This window comes from Callithrix jacchus, chromosome 22 (assembly GCF_049354715.1).
Source record: "Callithrix jacchus isolate 240 chromosome 22, calJac240_pri, whole genome shotgun sequence".
In the NCBI taxonomy this organism is placed as follows: Eukaryota; Metazoa; Chordata; class Mammalia; order Primates; family Cebidae; genus Callithrix; species Callithrix jacchus.
The window spans coordinates 44,553,112-44,571,956 of record NC_133523.1 but is presented as its reverse complement, the minus strand read 5'-3'; the positions used below and the strand labels follow the sequence as shown (position 1 = coordinate 44,571,956).

The 18,845-nt window shown below is 50.8% G+C and overlaps 1 protein-coding gene and 1 long non-coding RNA gene across 20 annotated transcripts in view; one reads left to right on the top strand and one right to left on the bottom strand.

Moving 5' to 3' along the window:
* The window catches only part of LOC144580747 (uncharacterized), a 164,258-nt gene that overhangs the window by 39,287 nt on the left and 106,126 nt on the right, over window positions 1-18,845 (bottom strand). For 11 of the 18 annotated variants that reach the window (XR_013530865.1, XR_013530859.1, XR_013530861.1 and 8 more), the window contains 6 exons: window positions 18,075-18,235; window positions 15,707-15,845; window positions 14,938-15,069; window positions 14,562-14,714; window positions 8,002-9,974; window positions 2,064-7,075 (listed from right to left, as the gene is read on the bottom strand). This is a non-coding gene — a long non-coding RNA (uncharacterized LOC144580747). Of the gene's footprint in view, window positions 1-2,063; window positions 7,076-8,001; window positions 9,975-14,561; window positions 14,715-14,937; window positions 15,070-15,706; window positions 15,846-18,074; window positions 18,236-18,845 lie in introns of those variants that run through there. The other 7 variants (XR_013530856.1, XR_013530858.1, XR_013530868.1 and 4 more) reach the window with 6 other exon arrangements.
* Window positions 4,750-10,011, top strand: KLK7 (kallikrein related peptidase 7). 2 transcript variants are annotated; one of them, XM_008988469.5, is made up of 6 exons: window positions 4,750-4,814; window positions 5,215-5,333; window positions 5,734-5,881; window positions 6,042-6,289; window positions 6,965-7,101; window positions 9,674-10,011. In XM_008988469.5, the coding sequence occupies exons 2-6, from the start codon at window positions 5,264-5,266 to the stop codon at window positions 9,827-9,829; spliced, it is 759 nt and encodes a 252-aa protein (XP_008986717.3). In that variant the 5' UTR covers window positions 4,750-4,814; window positions 5,215-5,263; the 3' UTR covers window positions 9,830-10,011. The 2 variants fall into 2 exon arrangements, with proteins under 2 accessions (XP_008986717.3, XP_008986716.3); XM_008988468.5 differs by having other exon boundaries at window positions 5,212-5,333.

Sequence of the window (18,845 nt, the reverse complement as noted above, 5' to 3'; positions counted from 1 at the left end):
GCTGGGAAGAGAGCTAAGACTGGAGGCATGGTTGAGTTTGTTGATTTACGTGGCTTGAAGATATGAAATCAAGTTAGAATTGGATTTGGATTTATGGCTTGGGATCCGATTTGGGATCTGAATCAAGATTCTTTTCTTTTTCCTTTTTTTTTTTTGAGACAGAATCTCACTCTGTTGCCCAGGCTGGAGTGCAGAGGTGCGATCTTGGCTCACTGCAACCTCTGCCTCCAGGATTCAAGCGAGTCTCCTGCCTCAGCCTCCCAAGGAGCTGGGATTACAGGCACTTGCCACCATGCCCAGCTAATATTTGTATTTTCAGTAGAGATGGAGTTTCACCATGTTGACCAGGCTGGTCTCGAACTCCTGGCCTCAGGTGATTTGCCCGCCTTGGCCTCCCAAAGTGCTGGGATTACAGGGGTAAGCCACCGCGCCCAGCCTGAGTCATGATTCTGATTCAGCATTGAGGTCTTAGTGAAGATGATTTTGGCTACAAGGTTCAAGCAACTCTAACTCAGAAAGGGAATCTGAAAAAGTCATGACATGAAGAGGCTCCATCGTTGGTGAATTCACCAGCTCAGTGACCTCATCAAAGACCCAGCTGTCCCTCATCTCTCTGGTGGGTTATCTGCAGTGTTTTGGCGTTGGCTTCATCCTCTGGTCACTTCTCTCTGTGGACCCTGAAGTGTGCCACAGTTCCAGAATTTGCCTCCAGATTAGACACCATCTAGCAGAATAAAAAAGGCCTCTTTCTGAAAATAAGAAAGTCTTTCCTAAAAGTGCCTCCATGGTCTTCCCCTCCTCCTCACTGGCCACACAGTATCACATGTCCATTTCCAAACTAATCAAGCAAATGGAATATGGTATCGGTGCTTGGTTCATTGAAGTTTATAGTCATGATGAGGATGAAATATTATCCAAACAAGATGGAGCTTCTGATAGAAAGGCAAAAGGAGTTCCAGGCACAGTGACTCATGCCTGTAATCCCAGCACTTTGGGAGACTGAGGCGGGTAGATCACAAGGTCAGGAGATTGAGACCATCCTGGCCAACATGGCAAAAACCAATCTCTACTAAAAATACAAAATTAGCCGGGCGTGGCGGGGTGGGGTGCCTGTTCTCGGGAGGCTGAGGCAGGAGAATGACTTGAACCTGGGAGGCAGAGGTTGCAGTGAGCCAAGATTGTGCCACTGCACTCCAGCCTCGGTGACAGATCGAGACTCCGTCAAAAAGAGAGAGAGAGAGACAGAGAGGAGAGAGAGAGAGAGAGAGAGAGAGAGAGAGAGAGGAAGGAGGGAAGGAGGGAGGGAAGGAAGGAAGGAAGGAAGGAGGGAAGGAAGGAAGGAAGGAAGGAAGGAGGGAAGGAAGGAAGGAAGGAAGGAAGGAAGGAAGGAGGGAAGGAAGGAAGGAAGGAAGGAAGGAAGGAGGGAGGAGGGGTGAATGGTTGGGTATACAACACTAATGTCTATTATTATGGGTCAAATGTAGAATTGATTGAGTTAGGAGTCAGGATAGAGATAAGGTTTAGGTCCAGGGTGGGGAAATAATTCAATTTTCAGGATCTAATTTAGAGGTTGAGGTCAGTTCCACCTTCAGTAATGTGTCCAGCAATGATTCCTGTCTTGCTCAAAATAAAAGACAAAGACCTTTAAGACCCCCTGTCGTCATCGTCCTGTTATGTTTCTGGCCTCATCACCTGCCCCATCTCCTTTGGCCACTCTGTTCTGGTCGCAGTGGTTTTTCTGCTGGGGCACTTCAGACATGCCCCTTGACTAACGCACCTGCCCACTCACTTGCCCTGGAACTCACTACCTTCAAGCAGCCACCTGGATCCCTCCACCCTCTCCTTCAAGATTCTGCTCAAATGTCACCTTCAACGTGGGGTCTTTGCAGCCTACCTTCCTAATATTCTAACCTCAGGGATCCTAGAGGATAGAGGGAATCAGCAACTCCCCAACCCTCTTCCTTCCTTGGATTTTCCCTCATAGCACTTACAACCACCTAACAAACTCTACATTTTATATGCTTATTTTTGTACTGACAGAACAAAACAAGAGCATCTACGAAGACGGGGATTTTCTGTTTTATTACTGCTGTGTCTCCAAGAGTCTGAAGAGTTTCTGGCACAGAGTAAATGTTCAATGGATAATGAACAAAGATGGATGTACAAAGAAGTTCATCTCCACATTATTATTATGGAAACTACCCAAGTGAGGATGGAGTATTACACAGCCATTATAAAGGAAGGAGAAGTGATGTAAATGCACTAAGAGGGAAAAGTTTTCCACTTTAAAAAAAAACTAAGTGTTATTGTATATATTGAAAGTGTACAATATGATGGTATGCGAGGTATATACATAGTAAAATAATTACTATAGCTGAAAATTAACTTATTCATCATCTCAGATAGTTACCCATTTTCCTCCCCTGTGGCAAGAGCAACTATAATCTACTCATTTAGCAAACATCCTTGGCTGGGCACGGTGGGTCACACCTGTATTCCCAACACTTCAGGATGCCAAGGTGGGCAGATCACAAGGTCAGGAGTTCAAGACCAGCCTGGCCAACATGGTGAAACCCTGTCTGTACTAAAAATACAAAAATTAGCTAAGCATAGCAGCCTATGCCTGTAATTGCAGCTATTCAGGAGGCTGAGGCAGCAGAATTGCTTGAACCCGGGAGGTGGAGGTTGCAGTGAGCTGAGATCGTGCCACTGCACTCCAGCCTGGGCAACAAAGTGAGACTCTCAGAATAAAAAAAATCCTGAATATATACACACTATCAGTTAGTATAGTTTTGCCAGTTGTCCATTAGATATTCCAACTTGTTCATCTTACATTTTTGCTACTTTGTATTCCTTGACCTACCTCTCCCATTTTGGGATGGAGGGGGATATTTTTTCAGGATACTTCATAGAGTAAAAAAAGAGGCTGGGTGCAGTAGCTCAAACCTGTAATCCCAGCACTTTGGGAGGCCAAGGCTGGTGGATCATCTGAGGTCAGGAGTTCGAGACCAGCCTGACCAACACGGTGAAACCTCATCTTTACTAAAAATACAAAAATTAGTTGGGCATGGTGGCAGGTGCCTGTAATCCAGCTACTGAGGAGGCTGAAGCAGGAGAATCACTTGAATCCAGGAGGTGAAGGTTGCAGAGAGCCTAGATTCTGTCACTGCACTCCAGCCTGGGCAACAGAACAAGACTCCATCTAAGAAAGAAGAAAGAAAAGAAAGAAATGAAAGAGAGAGAGGAAGGAAGGAAGGAAGGAAGGAAGGAAGGAAGGAAGGAAGGAAGGAAGGAAGGAAGGAAGGAAGGAAGGAAGGAAGGAAGGAAGGAAGGAAGCAAAGGAGGAAAGGAAGGTTCTTCTTCTCTATGTGTCCATGTATTCTCATCATTTAGCTGCTCCCACTTGTAAGTGGGAACAAGTGGGAGCATGCCATATTTGGTTTTCTGTTCCTGGGTTAGTTTGCTGAGAATAATGGCCTCCAGCTCCATCCATGTCCCTGCAAAGGACATGCTCTTGTACTTTTTTATGGCTACATAGTATTACATGGTATACATATAGCACCTTTTCTCCTTTTTTGCCTTTTTTTGAGACTAAGTCTTGCTCTGTCACCCAGGCCGCTGCAGTGCAATGGTGCGATATCGGCTCACCGCAACCTCTGCTTCCCGGGTTCAAGTGATTCTCCTGTCTCAATCTCCCTAGCTGGGATTACAGGCGTGCGCCACCACACCAGCTAGCATGTTTTCTTAATCCAGTCTATCACTGATGGGCATTTAAGTTGATTCCATGTCTTTGCTATTCTGAATAATGCTGCAATGGACATACATGTCTTTAAATAGAACGATTTATATTCCTTTGTGTACACACACTGGGGCCTATGAGAGGGTGGAGGGTGGGACAAGGGAGAGGATCAGAAAAAATAACTAATGGGTACTAGGCTTAACACCTGGGTGATTAAATAATCTGTATCACAAACCCCTATGACACACGTGGACCTATCCAACAAACCGGCACCTCCTGCACTTGTACCCCTGAACTTAAAATAAAAGTTAGAAAAAGAGAAATAAATAAATGTTTGCTCAATAAATTAATAAACAAAGCCCTAAAAAAAGATTCTATTAGATAATGTCTAGTACGGACATTTCTGTTATGAAAACATAATATGCAAAGAAATCTATGTATAACATGATTATAATGCCCATGAGAACATATATCCTCAATATGGCAAATATTAGTGGGTGGAGTTAGAGAAAGCATTGTTTTTACGTCTCTGTTAGGGTTGGGAATGGGTTCAGGCTTACAGGCACGACTGGGATCAGGTTGGACAAGTTCCCACAGGCGGGTCACAACTAGGATGCAGGGTCTAGGCCACCCCTGAGAGGGGGTGAGGGCAAGGAAATGGTCCCAGAGGAGGACCTGGGCCACAGCGTATTCCCAGAGCTCAGCCCACCCCTCGGAGCCGGCGAACCTGGTCCCTCCCCCGAGAGCTGCCAGGAGGGACTGTAGGGCGGAAATGTGCGTGCTTGGGCACAGGAGCTGGGCACAGGAGCTGGGCACCGCCCGACCTTCGGAGGGAGGGTGGTGAGAGGGTGCAGTGGTGCCAATTGTTCTAGCTGCGTCAGGGGTTCCAGATAAGGAGAACCGCAAGCGCAGGTGGGGGTGTCCCAGAGCTGGCTCCGCCTGCACCCCAGGGCACTGGGGGCGGGCGTGGGGCCCGGTGGTATAAGAGCACCGCCCAGCAGAGGGCCCGAGACGCTTGGAGCTCAACCGTGTGCCAGCCTAGGTCCAAACTCGGATCACATCAGACCCTCTCGAGGTGAGAAGGGGGGCATCTGGGGTGCGCCTGTAGTGGGGGGAAGGGGTTATTCGGGCTCCAAGGCTGACTCTGTTCCGGAGAAGTGGGGGCTGCAGCCTGAACTCGCGGGCCAAGAACTGAGAGCCTGGAAGTCTGCAATTTGGGGTCTTTAGGGAAAAAGGAACTAGCGATTCAGAAGTTTGGGTTCCCATGGGAAGGAGCAAAATTGGACCCAAGATTCCCAGGTCTCTAGGGGTCTGAGGAACTGGACTTTTGGGTCTGGGGGCTCCTCAGTCTGAGGGAGGAGGACCTGGGGGTCTGGACTCCTGGATCCGAGGGAGGAGGGGCTGGGAGCCTGGATGCCTGGGTCTGAGGGAGGAGGGGCTGGGCCTGAATGCTTTCTTCTTCTCAACTCCAGCAGAAGAGGCCCCTCCTGGCCTGGCAGCCCCTGAGCAGCTAAGCAGGACACCATGGCAGGACCCCTTCTCCTGACCCTGCAGATCCTTCTGCTGTTCTTAGCCCAGGGAGCTTCTGGACAAGGTGAACGCTGGACTGGGAAGCCTGACCTCACCTGGGGCCCCCACTGACCCTCTCCAAGGAGTCCCTGAGTCAGAAGCCCTCCCTCATCAAACAGCGCCCTTCCTGGGAGGACCAGACTGTCAGCCGCAGCCCCTACTCTTCCTGCTTCTGCTGACTGGGTGTCTCCATCCCCTTCAGGCCCTGCCTCCTGTGCTCACCATCTCTCTGTGGTTCCCCCAGGAGATGCCCCTCCTGGCTTTCTGAGTGGGCTCCCCTTGTCTCTCTATCCCTAGTTCTTGCTTTCTCTGTTTCTCCACGCGTTTCTGTCTTTCTCCATCTCTGACTCTGGGAATTCCTGGGGTGCAGCCTCTGCCTTCCCCTGATGCTGGCTACCCACATGCTCCTCCATGTCTCCATCCAGGTGAGAGTGACAAGATTATTGATGGTGTCCGATGTCCACGAGGCTCCCACCCATGGCAGGTGGCCCTGCTCGATGGCAACCAACTCCACTGTGGGGGCGTTCTGGTCGGGGAGAGCTGGGTGCTCACTGCCGCCCACTGCAAGATGAAGTAGGTGCCAGCCAAGGCTTGATGGAGCTGCGCCAGCGTCTCCGACTTGCAATGGGGGCTGTCTTTTCGTGCCTATAGCTCTGTGTCCCTCTCTGGGTCTCTGTCCCCCTCTCTGTCACAGTGTCTCTCTGAATTTTTGAATGTCGCTCCCTTCTCCCAGTGAGTACACCGTGCACCTGGGCAGTGATAAGCTGGGAGACAGGAAAGCTCAGAGGATCACGGCCTCAAAGTCGATCCGCCACCCCAGCTACAACACGCAGACCCATGTGAACGACCTCATGCTTGTGAAGCTGAGTACACCGGCCAGGCTGTCATTCACGGTCAAGAAAGTCCAGCTGCCCTCCCGCTGCGACCCCCCAGGAACCACATGTACTGTCTCCGGCTGGGGCACTACCACAAGCCCAGATGGTAGGTGGCCTCAGTGACCCAGGAGTCCAGGCCCCAGCTCTCCTCCCTCAGACCAAGGAGTCCAGACCCAGCCCCTCCTCCCTCAGACCCAGGAGTCCAGGCCCAGCCCCTCCTCCCTCAGACTCAGGAGTCCAGACCCCCAGCCCTCCTCCCTCAGACCCAGGAGTCCCTACCTTCAGCCTCTCCTCCCTCAGATGCAGGAGTCCAGACCCCCAGCCCCTCCTCTCTCAGACTCAGGAGTCCAGGCCCAGCCCCTCCTCCCTCAGACCCAGGAGTCCAGGCCCCCAGCCCTCCTCCCTCAGACCCAGGAGTCCAGGCCCCAGACCCTCCTCCCTCAGACCCAGGAGTCCAGGCCCCAGCCCCTCCTCCCTCAGACCCAGGAGTCCAGGGCCCCAGCCCTCCTCCCTCAGACCCAGGAGTCAGGCCCCCATCCCTCCTTCCTCAGACCCAGGAGTCCAGACCCCAGCCCCTCCTACCTCAGACCCAGGAGTCCAGACCCCCAGCTCCCTCTTCCCTCAGACCCAGCAGTCCAGGTCCCCAGCCCCTCCTTCCTCAGACCCAGGAGTTCAAGCCTCAGCCCCTCCTCCTTCAGACCCAGAAGCCTGGACCTACAGCCCCTCTGATCCTCAGATCCCATCCTCTCTGGCTGACAGCTCTCCCTGTTCCTCCCTGCAGTGACCTTTCCCTCTGACCTTATGTGCGTGGATGTCAAGCTCATCTCCAATCAGGAATGCTCGAAGGTTTACAAGGACTTGCTGGGCAGTTCCATGCTGTGTGCTGGCATCCCTGACTCCAAGAAAAACGCCTGCAATGTGAGACACCCCCCTATTCCTCCCCAGTCCTGGGTGCCCTGCCTGCATGCCCCAGGCACAGAGCTTGACCAAGTGACTGGGTACCAAGCCCAGCCTTGCCCTCCCACCAGGCCTGGCCTCCTCAGCTTTCTTCATCTCATTCTCTGCCTAGGTCAGGCGTGGGAGCATATTTAGGGGCCGATGTGGCCCAGGAATGGGACAGAGAGTTTAATGGGAGTGAGAAAGCAGGGGTGGGGCCAGGGAAGGAGAGTGAGGTGCTGGCCCCAGGCCCAAAGCTTAAGGGGACACCAAAAACCTCAGTGATTGAAATACATCATAATGCAAGATTTAAAAAGAAAGAAAAATTCACAGCTGGGTGCGGTGGCTCATGCCTGTAATCCCAGCACTTTGGGAGGCTGAGGAGGGCAGATTACCTGAGGTCGGGAGTTGGAGACCAGCCTGACCAACATGGATAAACTAAAAATACAAAATTAGCCGGGCATGGTGGTGCAAGCCTGTAATCCCAGCTACTTGGGAGGCTGAGGCAGGAGAATCGCTTGAACCCTTGGGAGGTGGAGGTTGCAGTGAGCTGAGATCACACCATTGCACTCCAGCCTGGGCAACCAGAGCGGAACTGTGCCCCCCCCCAAAAAAAATTCATGCAGAAGTCCACGAGGGACACAATGGACACAATGTCACCATTTTCAATAAAGAGCAGGTGGATGTGGCCGAATTTTCCCTTGCCGTCGGCACCAGCATGGCTTAGCACAGCACTGTGCTGGCGGTGTCTTCATTTAGACCGCGGACACTGTGCCCATGATGCAGTTTTATGTATTACATTTGATTTTGTTGAGGATTGCTTTGAGGTATAATGTAGTGCAGTTACTGAGGTTCTGTGCCTGAAGCGAATGACTCACTCACCTGACTCTGGCCCTGGTCCTGGGCAACCATTCTTTCCCTCTGCCTCCTCTGTTCCCTCTTCCTGGTCTTTCCTCATCCTGGCTCTGTTAACTGAACAGCCTCCCCACATCTCTCATTGTGATGAAATGGCTTCATTCTTTTCCTCTTTGTTCTTTCTCTGTGTTGAGCTAGCTTGTTCTCTCTCCCTTACTCTCTCTGCCCCCTCCTCTCTGCTCTCTCTCTTCTCCCTCTTTCTCTCACTGTCTCTCTCTCCTTCCATCCCTCCCTCTCTCTCCTTTCCCTGCCCCCCTCCTCTCTCCTTTTTCCTCTCTCTGTCTCCTCCCTGGCCCTCCCCTCTCTCTCTCTATTTCCCTATTCTCTGTTTCTCTTCATCTCTCTCCTTGCCTCCCTTCTTTCTACTCTGTCTCTTTCTCTTTCTTCTCTCTTCCCTCCCCACCTGCTCCCCCATCTCCATAGGTCTTTCTCTCTTCATTCTCCTTCTCTCTTCAAGTCTCTCTCTGTTCTCACCACCCCGTCTCTCTCTCCACACCCTCCCTCTCCCTCATCTCTTTGTCTCTCTCTCTCCTCCCTCTTTCTTCTCCACCACCATCTCTCTCTCCCCCTCCCCCTATACCTTTTTCCTCTTCCCCATCTTTTTGTCTGTCTCTCTTTTCCCTCTCTTCTCCACCCCCATCTCTCTGTCTCTCCACACCCACCCTCCTTGCTCACATCTGCACCTTCAGCTCCCAGGGGAGGTGGGATGGTGAACGTTAGGGATAGAGGTGATAGGAGAGAGGCGACTGTCCTAGAGAACAGGGTGCTCCCCTTTTCCCCTGGTGAGGGCCAGCTTCATGAATGTGCATGCTCTGCAGTGACACAGAGCCCCGCAGTCAGGAGGGTCTCAAACTTAGTGTAACACATTCCTGTTGTTGCCTTGAAATTCTTAATTTTTGAACAAAGAGCCCTGCATTTTCGCTTTGCACCAAGCCCTGTAAATTATGTAATTGGTCTTGACCCTGGTCTCCTAGACCATCGTGTCCCCCTTTCCTGTGCCAGAAGGCATTCATCCACCCCTTGGGGGTGATGTTCCTTCTCCCACTAGCTTGAAGCAGGGTTGTTTGTTTGTTTGTTTTGTTTTGAGATGGAGTCTCACTATGTCGTCCAGGCTAGAGTGCACAGGCGCAATCTTGGCTCACTGCAACCTCCTCCTCTTGGGTTCAAGCAATTCTCCTGCCTCCGCCTCCTGAGTAGTTGGGATTACAGGCACTCGCCACCACGCCCGGCTAATTTTTTGTATTTTTAGTAGAGACAGGGTTTCACCGTGTGAGCCAAGGTGGTCTCGATCTTCTGACCTCATGATCTGCCCGCCTTGGCCTCCCAAAGTGCTGCCACCTCGCCAGGCCCGCAGCAGGGTTCTTAACATTGGAAAATGAATAGTGCTCCAATTCTGGAAGCCCCACCCCTTCTCTGCCATTGGTCTAATTGGCCAAGGCTCAAACCAATGTCTTCAAAGAACCTAGTGAGGCCCTAGCACTAGCTCTCCCATTGGTCCCCAGGGACAATGAGTCTCTTCTCACTGGCTGTAGTGGAAGTCCATAATCTGCAAGACAAAGACCGATAACTGAGGAATGTATGAGCCTGAGTTGGGCTTTGCTCTGAAGCCAAAGTTAATCTCCTGCCCTATTCCCTCCAGGGTGACTCAGGGGGACCGTTGGTGTGCAGAGGTACCCTGCAAGGTCTGGTGTCTTGGGGAAGTTTCCCTTGCGGCCAACCCAATGACCCGGGAGTCTACACTCAAGTCTGCAAGTTCACCAAGTGGATAACTGACACCATGAGAAAGAATCGCTAACCACCCCACCAAGAGTTAACTAACTGTGTGCTTCCAACAGAAAATGCACAGGAATAAGGACGCTGATGACTGATGGCTTTACCTTTCCTCAAAGATATGTTCAAATGTCAGCACCTGTTTGTAAACCAGTCAAATTGGCAAAGACCTAAAACCAAAACAAATAAAGAAATACAAAACCCTCAGGGCTGGAGAAGAGTCAGTGAGACCAGCACTCTCAAACACTGGAACTAGAAGTTCGCACAATCTTTATGGAAGACACTTTGTCAATGTACACCGAGACCCTTATTCACTGCCTTTGGTGCAGTATCTCTAGTCTTAGGAATACACTAGCAAAAAAAAAAAATCCAAAATGTAGAACATGAATTAAATTCTTCAGAATATTATTTATCACAGAAAAAAAGTAGAAACGTCAGAAATGTTCCAAAAATACCAAATGGCTTAAATAATAGTCTGGTTGGGCACAATGATTGTTTTTTTCTTTGAGGCAGAATCTCACTTGGTTGCCCAGGCTGCAGTGCAGTGGTGCAATTTTGGCTCACTGCAACCTCTGCCTGCTGGGTTCAAGTGATTCCTGTGCCTCCGTCTCCCAAGTATCTGGGACTACAGGTGCACACTCCCACACCTCAGCCTCCTAAGTAGCTGGGACTACAGGTGTGCACCACCACATAAGAAACACTTTCACACCCCTTCCAACACTGACAAAGTCGACATGTTCTCTCTCCCTCCTCCCCGCCTTCTTCCTCTCTCCATCCTTTCTTCTCTCTCCCATTATACAGGCAGGAAAAAACTGAGATCTGAGAAATGGAAATATACCATGGAACTAATTTTTTATTTTTATTTTTTGTATTTTTGGTAGAGATGGGGTTTCACCATCTTGACCAGTGTGGTCTCGAACTCCTGACCTCAGATAATCCACCTGCCTCAGCTTCCCAAAATGCTGGGATTACAGGCGTGAGCCACTGCACCCAGCCCACAATGATACTCTAAATCTATTATAAATGATACTTAGAATGGTTAGTGTTATGCAAGAATGTTTAGGCTATATGATGTTAAATGACAAAAGGAAGAGACAAAAATACACAGGTATGTGATGTGATCCCAGCCATGAAAAATGGAATATTCATAGAATCCAATCTGCAAACACGTGTCACAGACTGTGTACTGGGGTCGTCAGGAGGCGTCTCCTTCCTTCTGTGTCCTTTTCCATGAATGTGTACTTTTATAACCCGAAAAATAAAGGCAGGAAAAAAGTCTGAAGATCTAAGGTTGGAGAGAAGAGACATTTCTGGAAAGGAGATTAGAAAGAAAAATGTGCCTGGTCTTGAGCCCTGGTCCTGCCCTCCCTGTTCCATGGTATATTTCCATTTCTCAGGTCTCAGTTTTTCCTGCCTGTATAATGGGAGAGAGAAGAAAGGATGGAGAGAGGAAGAAGGAGGGGAGGAGGGAGAGAGAACATGTCGACTTTGTCAGTGTTGGAAGGGGTGTGAAAGTGTTTCTTATTTTTGTTTTTTGAGACAGAGTTTTGCTCTTGTTGCCCAAGCTGGAGTGCAATGGTGCAATCTCGACTCACTAAAACCTCTGCCTCCCGGGTTCAAGCAATTCTCCTGCCTCAGCCTCCTGCATAGCTGGGATTACAGGCGCCCACCACCATGCCTGGCTAATTTTGTATCTAGTGGAGATGGAGTTTCTCCATGTTGGTCAGACTGGCCTCAAACTCCCAACCTCAGGTGATCCTCCCACCTCAGCCTCCCAAAGTGCTGGGACTACAGGCGTAAGCCACCATGCCTGGCCTGGTTCTTACCCTTGCTGATGGGCCTGGCACTGCCATCATTCATGAACTCACCCCAAGGACCACACACACAACTGCAGTCACAGCCAAGCACGCATGCAGTTCTGCAAGTTCTGCAGACAGGCACGCATTGCCTCCTCAGGTGCAGCTAACAGTGCAGCTCTGTCCCCAGGTACACATGCTCCTGGGCAGCCTTGCAGGATCGCACACCTCATCCACAGTGTCTCAGTGCCACACAGAGATGCCGTGTGTGCTCAGATGTTCAGACTGCCACGTACTCTTCTGCACACAGGCATGTTGACATGGTGACAAAATTATCTCCCTCAGACCCAGGAGTTCAGGAGCCTAGCAAGGCACAGTGCAAGTCAGTCACCTAGCACCCACCTCCCAGAGAGATAGCCACGCCTGCACCCTCTATCCCTCCAGGCAGGGACAGAAACTCCAGACACACGGCTGCTCCATCACACACACAGTAGCTCAAGCCATCTCCCCACCCTGGCCTCCCAAAGTGCCGGGATTACAGGCATGAGCCACCACGCCAGACAATACTGAAAGTGTTTCTGATCATCTCACGAGTGACAAGGGAGGAGGGAGGCAGGAGGTTTACGGAGGGGACTGGGGTGGCAGCAGACAGGACACCGGGGTCCCATAGGGTCTCCAGAAGTGAGCAACCAGTGCCAGAGGAAAATGGTGGTTCCTGCTCCCCAAGTACCTTGGGAAGGGGGTAGGATGACTGAGGAGTCCTCCGTGACTCAGAGCCTGGCCACACCCCCAGCCACCTAACGTCAATCATCCTCTGTGTGGTCAGATGATCTGGGCTACAGGTAGGAGGGGCGCGTCCTGGGCTAGAGTGGCTCCTGCTGACCCTGACCGAGGAGCCACTCTAGCCTAGGACGCGCCCCTCCTACCTGTTCTTCCTGTTTCTCTCCCAGAATTCCCTCCCCACCAACATCCTCCAGATCCTTCCTCTCCTTATCTTACCTCCCTCTGAGTCTCTCCCAACCCAGCCACCCAGCCCTGTCGCATTGCAGAAATTCTGCAGCCACTAATTCTGATTCTCCGCATATAGGAGGTTAACACACAAAACAGAGGAGTCCAGGCCCCCAGCCCCTCCTCCCTCAGACCCAGGAGTCCAGGCCCCAGCCCCTCCTCCCTCAGACCCAGGAGTCCAGACCCCCAAGCCCCTCCTCCCTCAGACCCAGGAGTCCAGACCCCCATCCCCTCCTCCCTCAGACCCAGGAGTCCAGGTCCCCAGTCCCTCCTCCCTCAGACCCAGGAGTCCAGACTCCCAGCCCCTCCTCCCTCAGACCCAGGAGTCCAGGCCCCCAGCCCCTCCTCCTAGAGACCCAGGTGTCCAGACAACTCCCAGCCACTCAGACCCAGGAGTCCAGGCCCCCAGTCCCTCCTCCCTCAGACCCAGGAGTCCTGACCCCCAGCCCCTCCTCCCTCAGACCCAGGAGTCCAGACTCCCAGCCCCTCCTCCCTTAGACCCAGGAGTCCAGGCCCCCAGCCCCTCCTCCTACAGACCCAGGTGTCCAGACCACTCCCAGCCACTCAGACCCAGGAGTCCAGGCCCCCAGCCCCTCCTCCCTCAGACCCAGGAGTCCTGACCCCCGAGCCCCTCCTCCCTCAGATCCAAAAGTCCAGACCATCCCAGCCCCTCCTCCCTCAGACCCAGGAGTCCAGATCCCCCCAGCCCCTCCTCCCTCAGACCCAGGAGTCCAGATCCCTGGTTCCTCCTCCCTTAGACCCAGGAGTCCAGGTGCCCAGCCCCTTCTGTTTCTGGGCCTGTCAAGTTTAAAGAATGTCAAAAATTTTTGACCACCCATCCCCCTGAAGTTTTATCAACATTTCGTTTCTCTTCTGCCAGCCACTCCAACACTCAATCGAGAATTTTAAAAGTAGCAAAACATTGCATTTGCACTAAATCAGCCTGGAGACCCCTGGCCCTGGCCCTCTGCTGTCCTATATCCAAGGTGCAGGTAGACTGGTTTGCAGTGACTGAGGTGGTACTAATGCTGACTTTTTTTAAGTAATTCACTTCCCTTTGGGTAGGCAGGAGAGTGTGATAGTCAAGGGATGAGCTCTGGATCCTGGCTTCTTGGGTTCAAACCCTAGTTCTAGCTCCTACCAGCTATTTGCCTTTAAGTTCAATCTTTCCCCATCCCTGTTCCTTCGTCCTTGAAATGGGAGGAAGAGCACCTACCTTCCAGGATTATCACAGAGCTTCAATATGTTAATACACAGCAAGTGCTCAAACATATATTCTATTTTATAAGGATTACATATATATCATTTTTAAGGAATATATAAATTATAAGGAATATATAATATTCCATATATATGCATAATATATGCTTCCACTGTATATATATATTATATATCTCTCCTTATATCCTTATATTGTATGATTTATATCCTTACAAATCATATAATATAATATATATATATGGCCTGGCTCTGTTGCCTAGGCTGGAGAGCAGTGGCATGATCATAGCTCACTGCAGCCTCTATCTCCTGGGCTCAAGCAATCCTCTTATCTCAGCCGTTTGAGTAGCTGGGACCATGCCTGGCTGATTTTTTTTATTTTTTATTTTTAGTAGAGACATGGTCTCACTATGTTGTCCAGGCTGGCCTCTAACTCCCAAGCCTTCCAAATAATCCTCCCACTTCAGCCTTCCAAAGTGCTGGGATCATAGGTGTGAGCCACTGCACCCAGAAAAAGGATATATTTATTGAAGATTTTTGCCCAGCAGGTCAATCTGGAGCAAAATATCCAGTAAATGGGCATTCAAGGAATGCGGAGATGGCACACCACAAAGGTCACCAGAGAAGGGGTAGAGTCAGGAATTTCTTTCTTTTCAAAGTCCTCCACTCCCCACAGCCTAACACCTCCCTTCTTTCCCCACCCAGCTCTCAACAATTCCTCTCAAGTTCACTCACCTCATATTGTCATAAGACAGACCCAGTGAGGTCAGCAAGGGATGGGCCACATCTGCTGCCATGTTGGAAGTTGAGCTCCCATTCAGGCTCCATCATTTCCTGAGTGTTTGATGTTGAGCAATGAACTTCCACTTGGAGCCTCGGTTTTCTTATCTGTAAAATGGGAGTGGGTGTGAGGAAGTCATTTAGTCATCTGGTCGTGTTTCCTAAGCCTTCTTCCCGGCCAGGTCCTATGTGGGTGCTTGGGACACAGGAATGAATCAACCCTGTACCTGCCCTCAAGGAGCTCGCCATCCAGTGGAAGAGACAATGAATGTCAATCCAGGTGGCCCCAGTCCAGGGTAGATTGACCGAGACACCAGCTGTGGGAACTTACGTGAGAGAATGAGTAATCCAACTGCAGCAGGTGGAGGCTGGGTGGTGTTCAGGGAAGGTTTCCTGGAGGAGGTGATGTTCAGGCAAAGACTTGAAGGACAGGTTATTGACAGGAAACGGTGGGGAAAACGTGCTAAGAAGAAAGAATAGGCCGGGTGTGGTGGCTCATGCTTGTAATCCTAGCACTTTGGAAGGCTGAGGCGGCCGGATCCCCTGAGGTCAGGAGTTCAAGACCAGCCTGGCCAACATGGGGAAACCCCATCTTTACTAAAAATACAAAAATTAGCCAGGCCTGGTGGCATGAACCTTTAATCCCAGCTACTGCAGGAGACTTGCTTGAACTCAGGAAACAGAGGTTGCAGTGAGTGGAGATTGTGCCACTGCACTCCAGCCTGGGCAACAGAGAGAGGCTCCATCTCAAAAAAAGGGGGGATAGCATTGAGTGAAGGGCCAGAGGCCAGAGGGCATGGCATGGGTAGGGAAGTTTGATGTGACCTAGAAATTGGGAGCCACATGGAGAAGTAGGCATAGCTGTGCCATGCAGTGTGGGGGCCACTCACCACTCAGGGCTCTTTCTAAAAAATTTTTGACAGGCTCTGGCTCTGTCACACTAGAGTGCAGTGGCGTGATTATGGCTTTCTGCAGCCTGAGCCTCCAGGCTCAAGCAACTCTCCCACCTCAGCTTCCAGCATAGCTGAAACCACAGATGTGTGCCATCACACTTAGGTAATTTTTTTTTTCTTTTTAGAGATAGGGTCTCACTATATTACCTAGGCTGGTCTTGAACTCCTGGGCTCAAGAGATCTTTCTGCCTCTGCCTCCCAAAGTGCTTAGATTACAGGCGTGAGCCACCTTGTCCAGCCATGTCTAGGGCTCTTGGTGGCTTAAAATGAGCTCCAACTGAGACATCTGTAAATATATATGACACAACAGATCCCAACAGATTCCAAACATGCAGGGTGCCAAAAAGTAAGAAGGCAAATAATTCTTTTACTAATTTTATTTTTATTTTGTATGATAATATTTTGAACATATTGAATTCAATGAACTATTAGAATTAGGTGCTCCTGTTTCTTTGTATTTTTTTTCCTTTGAATGTGTGCTATAGTGGGCCTAGAGTTAGAGCCTGAGCAACGTCATTTTATAAGACAAAGCTGTTTTTTCCAAAAATAAGTTGTACTGTCCCATTCTCCTTGCAATAACTGCTGACCTTGGCTTCTGTAAACAAAACTGCTAGCTTGCTCTAAAGAACGTACACTGATTGCCTTTTTCTTATCAGTAACTGCCTGGCCTTTGCTTATCAGTAGTTACTGTAAAGTTGCTTGCCCTGCATCCACTATGTGGTTTTTCAGCTTAAATACCCTGATCCCCGAGTTCGGGGCCATGGGTTGGAGAGACGTGAGTCCTCCGTGGTCGCCGGCAATAAAGACCCTGCAATTTAGCATACTTTTGTCTTAGTTAATTATTTCAATCTCGCATCCAAATACTTCAAATGCATTTATTATTATTACTGAGTCAGGGGTCTTGCTTTGTTGCCCTGGCTGGGGTGCAGTGGCACAATCACAGCTCACTGCAGCAGGGACCTCCCAGGCAATTCCCCCACCTCAGTCTCCTGAGTAGCTGAGACTACAGGTGTGCACCACCACGTCAGCTAATTTTTTTTTTTTTTTTTTTTTTTTTTTGCAGAGATGGGCCCTCATTATGTTGCAGAGGCTGGTTGTGAAGTCCTGGACTCAAGCGATCTACCCGCCTCAGCCTCCCCAAGTGCTAAGATTACAGACATGAGCCACCACGCCTGACCTTAAGTTTATCTTTTAATTGACAAGTAAAAATTGTATCTGTTTCTGGTGTATAACATCATGTTTGATATGTGTATGTATACATCGTGGAACGGGTAAATCAAGATAAGTAACATATGCATTACTTCACACCCTTATTTTCTGTGGTAGGGACGCTTAAATCTTTTTACTTAAAAAACTCTGTGGTGACTGGAAACAGAAATTCGCATGTGTGCTTGGCATCGCATTTCATTCGCGGTGCTTCTCAAACACCAGGCTATGGGGCTGGGACTTGGTCCCAAGGGAGATGTGGACAAGGTTGTGAGAGGAGAGGCCAGGTCAAAACCAGGCATAGAAAGGCCTGTCTGGGGTCAGGCAAAGGATACAGAGGAGGGCCTCTCAGACCCAGGAGTCTAGGTCCTTAGCCCCTCTCCTTCAGACCCAGGAGTCCAGGCCCCCAGCCCCTCCTCCCTCAGACCCAGGAGTTCAGGCCCTCATTGCACTCAGGGACCAGTGCTTCCCTCCATGGAGGCGTGGTCCAGGTGGGAGAGGCGTAGCTCTGAGCCGAGGTTGGGGTTGTGGGGACAGAGAGGAAGGGATCCCCCAGAGAGAGGAGGCAGAGGTATAGGGCCTGGTCACCAGGCTGTGCGACGTCAGACTTGGTGTCTGTGAGGATGGTAGGTCCTGAGAAGAAGATGCTGAGGTCAGGGTGGACCAAGTGTGAAGGAGCACCCAGAGAGGATACTGAATACCAAAGCAGTCTTCATCCCTGCTGTGATGGGGGCTGGGCAATGTAAGGTGACAATTAGATTTAATGCAAGAGAAAGAAAAGGGTTGGCCGGGAGCAGTGGCTCATGCCTGTGGTCCCAGCTTCTAAGGAGACTGAGGTGGGAGGGTCACTTAAGCTCAGGAGGGTTGAGGCTGCCATGAGCAATGATGGTGCCACTGCACTCCAGCCTGGGCAACAGAAAAAGACCTAGACTCAAAAGAAAAAATAACTATCTGTATGCTACCTGCAGTGCCCAGGCCAAGCAGGTGCCGAGCCAAACTTCATTCCTGTCATCGCCCTGATTACCCAGTGACTTCCCTCCTCCTTTCGCTCCACTCCACCACACACACACCCCTGCCCTCCAGCCCGTACCAATCACCCAACCACTGCCTACCGCTTTCCATGCGCACACAGGCCAGGCATGTTCACGGCCTCTCCGCCTGACCTACACCTGGCTCAGCTTTCTAGGCCCAAATTCAAAGGCACCTCCCGAGTCTTCCCGGATCCCTCAGCTGCTGCCCCACACCACCTTCTCATCACAGCCCTGTGTCACTCTCAAAAGTGCCCTCTGATTCCCACTTAACCCCACACCTCTCGCTGTGTGTCCGCATCTCATCAATAAGGCCCCAAGTCCTCCTGCATCCTGCTGTCTTCCCCATCGCTGGGGAATGGATCCCGGAGAGCTCCTGGGGAACCCGACTCCCTTCTGGGTAAATGCAGTGCTTCTCCCCAGGGAAATCTTCAGAGAGACGCTGGAAAAGACAAGCACAGAGAGTCAGAGGATCAAGGGGAAAGAAAGGGAGAGAGAGGCTGGGCACAGCGGCTCACGCCTGTAGTCCAGCACTTTGGGAGGCCGAGGGGGTCAGGGTGGATCACCTGATGTCATGAGTTCGAGACCAGCCTGGCCAACACGGTGAAACCCTGTCTCTACTAAAAATACAAACATTAGCTGGGCGTGGTGGTGGGCGTCTGTAGTCCCAGCTACTCAGGAGGCTGAGGCAGGACAATCTCTTGAACCCAGGAGGCAGAGGTTGCAGTAAACCGAGATTGTACCACTATTGCATGCAGCCTGGGTGAAAGAGTGAGACTCCATTGAAGAAAGAAAGAGAGACAGAGAGAGGAAGGAAGGGAGGGAGGGAAGGAAGGAGCGGGAGAGAGAGAAAAAAAAGAGAAAGACAGGACAAAACAAAGTGGAGAAAAAGGTAGAGAGAGAGAAGCCCCCTCCCCTCTGTGGCCCGGGAGACAGATGGAGCAAGAGGCCTCAGAGGCAGGCAGACTTGGAGAAGGACCAGAAGGATGAGGAGTGCCGAAATCTCCAGTCGGGGCCAGGTGGGCAGTCAGAGGCTGCAAAGGAGGACTGTC